This window comes from Octopus bimaculoides, chromosome 2 (assembly GCF_001194135.2).
Source record: "Octopus bimaculoides isolate UCB-OBI-ISO-001 chromosome 2, ASM119413v2, whole genome shotgun sequence".
Taxonomy (NCBI): domain Eukaryota; kingdom Metazoa; phylum Mollusca; class Cephalopoda; order Octopoda; family Octopodidae; genus Octopus; species Octopus bimaculoides.
This window is the reverse complement of record NC_068982.1, coordinates 77,313,527-77,323,750: the sequence shown is the minus strand read 5'-3', so window position 1 is coordinate 77,323,750 and position 10,224 is coordinate 77,313,527. Positions and strand designations below refer to the sequence as shown.

Here is a 10,224-nt window from a genome sequence, read left to right as displayed (position 1 = left end):
GGGCTGGGGGGAAAGGGGCTATTAAATAAAGGGGCAGGGGAGATATTTGGAGAAAAACTTTTTTGAATTGTATTTTTGTATTTTTTTTTTCTGTTTTTTTTTTTTTACAAGCAGCCTAAATTTAGAAGTAGACAAATCTAAAATGTTTCTTTTTATGATTTAATACTTTTTTGTTTTCTTTTGAAACTGGAATCAGTAAAACAAATATATTTCATGCAGAAAGAAGCATACTAACAGACATTCAAAGTCGGAAATGGTCAGAAACTTTTTTTTTAATACATGTTTTTTGTTTTGCTTATTTTTGTTTGTTTTTTTAATCCTCATTTTTCAACCATTACAAATGAAAAAAAATTTGTTAATAATAAATATAGCAACAGTTGTGGAGTGAGGAAAAGGTGGGTATCCAACTTTACAGGATGGAGAGTATATTAGAGTTGGAATTAAATTGGTAAACACACCAGTCTCCACACGAAGCCAAGTGAAAAAAAAAATTTATAATAATAATGGTTTGAAATTTTGGCATAAGGCCAACAATTTTTTTGTTTTTTAGCAGGAGGGGGATTAGTTGATCACATCAACCCCAGTGCTCAACTGGTTCTTATTTTATCATCCCAGAAAGGGTGACAGGTAAAGTGAACCTCAGCAGAATTTGAACTCAGAATATAAAGAGCAGGAAGAAATGCCACTAAGCTTTTTGTTTGATGCACTTACAATTCTGCCAGCTTGCAGCCTTGCTTATAATAATAATAATTATAATAATAGTAATAATGATAATAAATCAATAAATAATTATGATGAAAAGTTCTTGTGACAACTGAATATATAACAACTCGTTAGTGATCATGAGACGATTTGGAATTATTGGAATCTGTTCGATTGGGGTTGGGTCGATAGAGTTTCTTCTTCTCCAACTGAAAACCCGAACACAAGAATGTCGGCAGAACGTTAGTGGAGTTCCCAAATATCACTGATACTGACTGGAAAAGAAATTTCTTCATGATCGCCCAAGCTTTGGTTTCTTCTCGAAGTGTGAGGTAAAGTTCAAAGGTCGGAGTGCAGTCAGGGTCATAGACTAATTTATTGATCTTCTGGCAGCAGGATTTCTGTTCAATGCTGATAAACATAATACAGCCTCGAATTCCGCACGGTTCACTGCGGGACATGCGCAGTACATCCTGTGCAATTCGGAAGAGGAGACCTCGTGGTACTAGTAACTCGCAGTTGAGGTAACGCTGTCTACCCACATAGATGAGTTGTTCTAGTCGATTCTCAAGATTTTTGCATTGATGGAAATCCTGGACATCATCAAATTCTCCGTAGCTATTCATACCTGGAATGTGTGCATCTGTAAATACAAATAAAATACTTTAAACAAAACATTAAATACATTTATGAAAATACTGAAGTCATAGGGGTTGTTTTATCTATTTTAGGTGTAGGTATGGTTGTGTGGTTAAGAAGTTTACTTCCCAGTCACATGGATGGGCAAGTGTTTCTGCAATATCCCCAGGCTGACCAAATCCTTGCGCGTGGATTTGGTAGATGGAAACAAAGAAGCCCATAGTGTCGTAAATGAGTGCTACTGTTTAACACGCTGTGCCATTCATTTTCAAATTCTGCAAAAGTATGTCTGGTCATGAGGAAATGTTTGCTACATCAGAACCAGGAGAGGAAGGAGTATGATTCATCAACTTGGATGTTCAGAAAGCCAAGATGGAGTCCATAAATTTCTGGTAGGGACAAAAGGCCCCAACCCATTCCTCATGTGAGGCCATGAAAGCCATGATCAAAGACTGTCCTATCCCCAAACTAACTGTGACTACCTTATCTTTTAGGGTTAGATAAATTTAAATTCATCTGAATTTAAATAGAGGATCTATTTCTAGCAGGTAACCAACCTCATGAACTCCCTTGTTGGCTCAGTGACCACTTTAGAGGTACAGAAGTTGGCTAAACTGATTTTGACCCATTTAAAAATAACTCTTCCAAACCATTATTTCAGCATTACTCATGTATTTGAGAAAGTCAGATCTCAAATTCTTTGGGAAGGAGGGGTTGCATTTATTATTGTTGTATGCTAACATGGCAGCAATAGTTTTTATACAACTCGCTATTTCTATAGTCAACCACAAAAGTAACAGTGGAAGCAGCTTTGGCATACAAAGTGAGGACAAGCAAAGCTATGCATCTTTGCAAAGGATACAACACTAGTTAGTACTCATAATTTGTAAAGTTTGAATTTAAGCGCACACAATCATTTTACAAATGTTTGTTAAATCTAATCTATCAAAATTTTCAACTCCAGTTCAGTACAAGTTTATTCTGTTGGAGTAGGTTCATATGGCTGACTGGTTAAGAAGTTTGCTTCACATTTTTAAAATCCCAAGTTCAATCCTACTGCATGGTGTCTTGGGTAAATGTCATTTTCTATAGCCCTAGATCAACCTATAACTTAAGAGTGAAATTGAGCAGAGGGAAACTGCATATATCTGACCATGGAGAAATATTAACTTGCTTGGAAATAGGTGTAGGTTAGCAACAAGAAGGGCATCTGGTGACTGGAAATCTACAACAAATTTCATTTGACCCATTGAAAAGTGATGAAAACTCTTTTCTAAGAAGTGGCCAATGATATTGTGGCAATACCATTTTAATCTATACAACATAAAGGATTATTTTACATACTAATAGCAAGATAACAAGCAAGCTCCTTGCAAGTTATAAACTAAATTATGATGTAAATCCTTAAGTGAAATTAATTTGACCTTGGGAAATCACAAGCCCCAACTCTCAATAATATAACAGAATTTTCCTTAGGGAGTGCAAACCCAGGTTCAACCTGTGATGCTCAAGACGTTTTCATTGCCCCACTCCCAGAATTTTAGGGAGTGCACTTGCACTTGTTCCCGAACCTGTCAGACCCTATTTTAGGATGATGTACACCTCAACAAAAATGCAAACCTCAGCAATCTCTTCACGAGTTACCATTCTATAGATTATCTCCTTGAGACTAACAGAATTAAAAAGACTACCGTTGAATTGAAATATTTGCAGATTCCAGCATAGAATAATCACTAAATAATATTTCAATGTTGTTGCTGTAGTAGTGGTGATAGCAAAAACTACTACCATTACTATAGGAGATGTCCTGTGGTTGTGCATCCACTCCCAAGTGCAACAATTGATACTGATATCATCATGGGGATCTTTTAAAAATACTAGCTTAATTATTAACATTACTACTACCATTACTAACAATTATTGAATGGTCTGGGTGAGTGATAAAAGGCAAAGTCTGGGCTAACTCAGGTGTTTAGAGTTAAGGTTTAGGGTGGTGTACGTATTCTTTACCTCCGCCATGAGTGTTTTTTTTTAGGTTAGGGTAAAAGTTTTAGTAAGATTTACTTTAACAATACTGAAATTTAATATGGTTTGAACTCTAGAGAAGGAAAAATCTTGGCTACAAATATTTAGACTTACAAAAGTTTTCAGAACATAGAAAGGAAGATATTTTTTTTTTATAACAAAGTAGAGATAGAGACTATGTGGAAGTAAGATTGGGTTTAATATCAAAACAGATTTTGATTTGATGAACTATGTAAGAAAAAAAGTTGAGTTTGTGTCCTAAGAAAAAAAAAAAAGATTGTTATCGTTTAATGGGGAAAAATAAGTCTGAATGATGCAACGATATAAAAGACAAACTTTGAATGAGGACCATTCATGTGATCATCCTTGAAATATTACCGTTTGCTTGTCACAAGATTCGCATTATTCTTGTCACATGCTTTTAACTATATTTAATACAACAGTCATAGATGGAGTATATGAGAGGGAGAGGAAGAGGGAAGAAGAGAGACGTTAAATGTGTTTCCGGCATGGATATATACATATACATATGCTTGCATAGATGTGTCTAAAGAAATGTATGGTGTGAGTATGGACATGTTATATCATTAGTATAGAAACTGAGAAAAAGCGAGAAGATAGAGAGCGAAGAAAAGAGCTGTTATAGGAGTTCTCGGTATGGATATGTGTGTAGATGTGTCTGAAGAAACGTCGAGTGTGCAGTGGGCATTATATCATTATTTATTACAGAACAACTGTTACGTATGACGTCTTAGTTCTCTTTCCCTCCCTCCCTCTCCACAAAACATTGTCATACAATATTCTTCAGAGAGTGATAGTGGGAGAGAAAGAAAAGAAATGAAGACATTAAGAGATTTGTTCACTTGCTACACAGCCACCGCCGCCACAAACTTGCCGGTTTCATAAAATTAGATCTGCAGTTGAGGTGGGTGATGGAGATTGACGTTTGTACAATGAACGGGGGTGGGGTGGAAATCAGCCATCGTATCAAATTTAGTTCAGCACAAGTGTTATTGCATTATTAAATAAAACGAAAGAGTTACTGAAAAGAGAAACTGTAACAAGAAACAAGAGATTGTTTGCCCCTCCCCCGCCTCGAAAAAGAAAATATGAACATTTTATCAGACTAATGATGTCATTTTTATTCTTACAAAATGCGTAACCAAACTGATATATTTAAGTTAAGCTATCATAGTTCAGACCGATAGGTGTAAGCTCGCGGCAAACTTAGACTGACCAAATTACAATTCCAACTGTTGCACATCATTATAAGCCGCTAAATATTGAGAAGGGCATCATCGTCACATTTCATTTTGAGGTCTATCACATTTCACACTAGCAGAAACCACAAGCTGGTTTTAAATCGAGAGTAAAACCATCCAATTCTATATCTTGTTAATGTTCTAGAAAAGGCATGAACACAAATTCTGTATTTCCAAATCCCTGAACATGTATCTAGTTCAAAAATGCAGCCAATATTTGATTTTTAAAAAAAGAGGAAAAAAAACGAGTGTAAATATATTGTCACTTAGTCCGACGGGTAGAGTCACCATCTATTAAATTTCCAGTTCTTTAGCTCAATCATGCTCTTGGGATCGAAAGGGCAAACTGATTTCTTGAGTGACTGTGGACATTACTAGATAATCACATCTATTAGGGTAACAGAAAATGGATACCTAACAAGATGTGCCTGTGTCTAGCTAGATGTGGAGACAGGCTAGTTTAGATCAGCTTTTTTCGTTTTTTCCCATGCTTAGAAAAGAACAGTACTTTGCCTAAATCGAGTTACTCCGTCATGAAAATCACTGCTGAATTCGTTTTTTCTCAGATTCGCCATTAATTCGACCTTCACGCTTTCAACGCCAATCTGTACAGTTGGCACTGAAGACACTTACATGTACTAATCCTGTCTCCGTCGCCTTTTGGTTGGTTGCAACAGGACTTTAGAAGAGTTGGAAACCTCGGGCCACGCATTCGCTAAGAGAAAAAAAAAATCGCGAGTTCGATCCCCACAATCAACTCGTCTTCAAGGCCTCTGGATTCTCGTACAATTGAGTTGAGATGGTGAGAAAGTCTGTCCAATTGCAGAGAGAGGAGATGATGCCGCAATCTGCATTCTTTCAACGCAAGAGGTGGCGATGATAGACGTTAGGTTTTCCTCTGCGAACTCTCCCGAAGAGCAAACTCGATAGGGTTGCTGGTTTTAGCAACCCCAAAATATATTAAGTCTACAGATTGCTGTATTCATTCCAGTATTCTAAATTGGTGTTTCGTTGTTCACACAAATTTTAAAGTCAAATCGTTTGTCGTGGCAAGTTACGACAATTCCACAAAATTTCATCCTCGCTTACTTGCACCCAACAATAAAAATTATGTTGATACCAAGTTATGAGTTAATAGTGTTTACAAAAAACATAAAACGTCAATTGTCTTACTACAAATATACTTTAAATGGGGCTGGCATCATCTCTAGCTTCTGAAAATATTCGGCTGTTCTTTAACATAAAATTGGCAGAGGGCCTTAAGAATATATTCAAATTAGCAAAACATTGTGATCATCATAGTAAAGACAAAATGTTTAAGAGCATTTTATTTTTACGAGCATATTGAATGCATAAGTCGTTATGAAAACCATTTTAAAGCATTACTCCTTAGCTGGTAGTATCAGGCAATTATCTAGTAAGGACATATTTAGCCAAGTCTACCCGAAACCCTAATCAACACAATATTTAATCTTCTGCCAGACGTAATGTACTAGGGTCCTGCACTTTTGACCAATACAAAGTTTAATTTGAAGGATATTTAATTGCAATTACTTTCCGATGGAGCCACCGCATAAGATCGTGGCGGCAACATGTACTTATAATAATTACTTTATATAAGAAAACTTCATATATTCTTAAGCATACACGACAATATAAAGAGTTAACTGTGAAGGTTTGTTTTCATATATGATGGAGTCAAAAATACGCTTGTCAAATGGGCGAAAGAATAAAGATTAGCTATGAAAAAATTGAACTTTCATACTTTTTTCAAAACTTATTAACAAGGTGAATGTTACAGTTCAGAGTAAAGAATGGCAAGATATTGCAGACAGTGTAGCGAGAACTTATTGCCGTGTTATGGCGTCTGCTTCAAGAATAATGATGCTACTACATAAGTAACGGTGATTTGTATTGAGGTGAAAAACCCAATACATACAACCGATTTGCTTATATATTTTACAGAATATAAAATGCATATTTATAGTATTATGTTACATCATAGATATATAATAAAACAATATTTACATATATATCGCGTACAATAATGCATTGTACATACATAAAATATGTACAATACATTTATATAATTATAAATAATACATATAAAATGCAACACACACACACACCCGATAGCTTAATTTTACTGATCTCTACAGGTTTCGAAATCACATTTAGCTGGTGATATTTAATTGCATAACAGAATAAAAAAAATAGCCAGCTAATCTACGATATTGCCTGCACCAAATTCTACTACCATAACAATAATGGTAAAAATAACGCTGAAGATGAAAGGGTTCTTACTTTATTTTTTATAAGCCATATTAAAATGTTAGATAGTTGATTAAATACTATTTAAGTAGATCGATATATTTAATATATAGATCCTCTCTCCATCACAGTAAAATATGAAAAACACCGACATGACCGAATATTGTAGACGCGATACTCTCTTAAAAGAATAACCAAAGAATTTTATCCAAAGCGTGGCATTTCTAAATAAATAATTCCTAGATGATTAAACCAACATTTTTTGCTTCAATATTTCTATTTCAAATACCGAAAAAGAAATTGAAGAAAAAAGAAACTAAGCAAAATATAATTTTTACAAGACATCATGACAGGGTCAAATGGAAGATGGCAACAAGGTTTGGTTTATTGCTTCAGAAAATTAACATGAAAAATTGGTTGGTTTATTTAGGAAAAATTTAATCTATTTTTAAAAAACTAGAAAAAAATTTGTTTAAAAAGTATCTATTATACAAAAAAGAATAGATTGTATATTAATAGTAATTGAAGAACGAGATGTAGAATTTTTTGTTATTTTTATGTAATGTATGTAGGTTTGGAAAGAAGAGGCTTCGTCTGCATAAATTAACACATTTCTTGTGTTAGCCGGTGGCAGGAAGCAGCAAGGTACAGCTGATAGAATCTAGAACAAAGACAAGTGGTTGCAGAACTGAACAGAGAGAAAGAGAGCGAGACGGAGAAGGGGAGGAAGGAGGATAAAGATATATTGAGAGAAAGACAGAGTAAGAGAGCAAAAGAGGAACATAGAGAGCAAGAGAGAGAAATAAGAAGGAAGAGGAAGAAAATATCGTTTGCGAAGAGAATCTTAAAATGAGAAAAGAAAAAAATTCTTAGTGAAAAATGGGGAATTTGTACAGAAGGAAATGAGACTAAGAAAATAGGGAAAATACAGAAAATTTTTTAAAGAATAGGAGAGAGAGAAAAACTAAGAGATAGAGTAAAAGAGTCGGAAGACGGTGTTTAAGAGAGAGAGAAAGTACAAATATCCCGATATATTTTAATTCATATGATTATATGGTGCAGTGGTAAAGCCGGTGTCGTGCTCCGTAGTGTTTTACTGTTGTCATTTGATTCTAATTCATTTTGGTGGGGAAGAGACGAAGACCCTAATTGATACCAGTTATATGCTGTGATATAGATAGTTCTTTACGATCGATTATCTTAAGTCGGTACAGGGGGCTTCAAATTTATTCAGAAATCGACGTTCCTGGTTTTGAGGACATTTATGACAAATCACATACGGAAAAAAAACAAAAAAAAAACCCGAAAGCCGACAATTTATGTTATGAACTCTGTTTAACGAGATCCTCTCCCACTTTACCCCTAAATATATACCAAAACATTCATCTATTTTAATCTATATACGTTCATGAAAATTTTCTAAAATTAAATAAATTGCTATTTAAAACTAGGAGTCGAAAATAAGACTTCTGGTTCAACGAGAAATGAATGAAATATAAAAAAAAAAATACTGACGCTCTCAGTGTAGCTTATTGTATATAATTATTCTATTTAAAGAAATAGCTTCAAATAAAATTATTAATCATAATTAGCAAAGATAATCATCAATGAATTACATGTGAAGAAATATCTGTTTTATATTCAGAGAACTAATAAAAGGCCATTCGATTTTTAGACAGCCGAGCAGATTTTCTACCGTAAAACAGCAATATATATTATATACATTACAGCAGCTTTATCTTTCCTCGCTCTATTTCCTTTTTGTTGAAAAATAAAATCGAATTCAGTTCACAGCACAAATAATGAAGAAAATTCAACACACTGGATAGATTATTTCTAAATGAATAAGTGTATGTGTATATATATACGTGTATGTGTGTATATATATGTGTATGTGTCTAAGATGTTAGTATAATCACGAGACAGGTTTTTACAGATGGGCAATAAGATTAGTTCGTGTCTTTTTCCTGTATATATAATATAAATTATAACTATTTATTAGCGACAGCATTATAAACATAAAATGGGAGGTATTAATGGTTCTATACACACACACATACTATTTATACAATAATTAAAACGCAAGAGGAATGCAATAATGTATGACAACTTACCGGCGTGCGAGACGTACTCGTCCCGTTCAAAATCAGATTCAATCACAGAAGAAACAATAGCTGGTGTTCGTTCTTTCTTCGATCCTCGACCACTACCAAGGATCTGACCAGCTTTATGAACAAGTTTGTCTTGGAGTGTCAAGGTAATTTTGGCTGGAACTAATGGTTCTTTCTTCATAGAGTGTAACTCGAGGGGTTTGTTCATCGCAAGCAAAAATTAGACAACAGAAATAACACAAAATAAATAATAAATGTGAGTGAAATATAGATGGATTTTTGGCTTGGTTTGAGTGATGTTCTTCGTTTGAGGTTGTTGTTTTTTTTTTATGTTGTCTAATCACAAACTTAGTAGACAAAAAGAGATTACAGCAACCAATTTAAGTATCTGATTAGAGGGAAAGACACTTCACAGCTGATTCGTTGACAATTCTTTCTTCAGTCCAGTGAAGGGTTTCTCTTTTACTTTCAACCTGGATTTGCAGAGACAAAGGGCGGTGATGAGAGATTCTGGTAGATATGGATGGAATAATTAATAAATTGTTTGAACATTCAACAGACAGAAAAGAAATCTTGCGACTGTGGTGGTTAATCATTCAAACCGTTTTCCCACTCGAATGCAAATGATAAATAGAATATATATTTTGTATCTACCTAACAACTATCATCAAAATACCACACACGCACTACCGAACCTACTTTGGTAGTAGACAACAGTAAGCCTCTGCCTTTCTTTCTCACTCACATTCACTCTAAATGATGGCTGTACTCCGTGCTACCAAGCCTGGCCTTTATATAAGCAGCGACTTACCCTCACATTTGCATATTAATTAGTTATACTGCAATATGATTGGTTGTCATATGTCACACGCTCTTTCGTCGCTCAACAGAGATAGAAACAGGACGATAATGACGACGACCACGACGGTGCCTGCTTATAAGTGTGTTGCGTGTGTGCAGATTTTCTTTTTGTGGCTAATTTACATATATACACACACGCACACATACAGTTTTATAGCGAGGTGTAATGTGTCTGTTTCAGTAAAACGTCTGTGTGCATGTATATATATAATATATACATACACACACACAATTGACCTATATATATATATATATATATATATATATATATATATATACACACACATATGATTGATATATATATATATAATCAAAATAGCAACAGGATATATATATATATATATATATATATA

At 34.4% G+C, this 10,224-nt stretch overlaps 1 protein-coding gene across 1 annotated transcript; it reads right to left on the bottom strand.

Moving 5' to 3' along the window:
- Positions 1-72: 72 nt before the first annotated feature.
- LOC106882418 (DNA damage-inducible transcript 4-like protein) lies at positions 73-9,803 on the bottom strand. The gene is made up of 2 exons (XM_014933088.2): positions 9,014-9,803; positions 73-1,345 (listed from the first exon to the last, which is right to left on the bottom strand). Exons 1-2 carry the CDS (start codon positions 9,216-9,218, stop codon positions 834-836), a joined length of 717 nt encoding a protein of 238 aa, XP_014788574.1. The 5' UTR covers positions 9,219-9,803; the 3' UTR covers positions 73-833.
- Positions 9,804-10,224: the final 421 nt, after the last annotated feature.

Coding starts and splice junctions, on each gene's coding strand:
- LOC106882418 (XM_014933088.2), bottom strand. CDS start 9,218: ATGAACAAACCCCTCGAGTTACACTCTATGAAGAAAGAACCATTAGTT. Junction 1,346..9,013: donor CGAGTACGTCTCGCACGCCG/GTAAGTTGTCAT, acceptor TTGTATTTACAG/ATGCACACATTCCAGGTATG.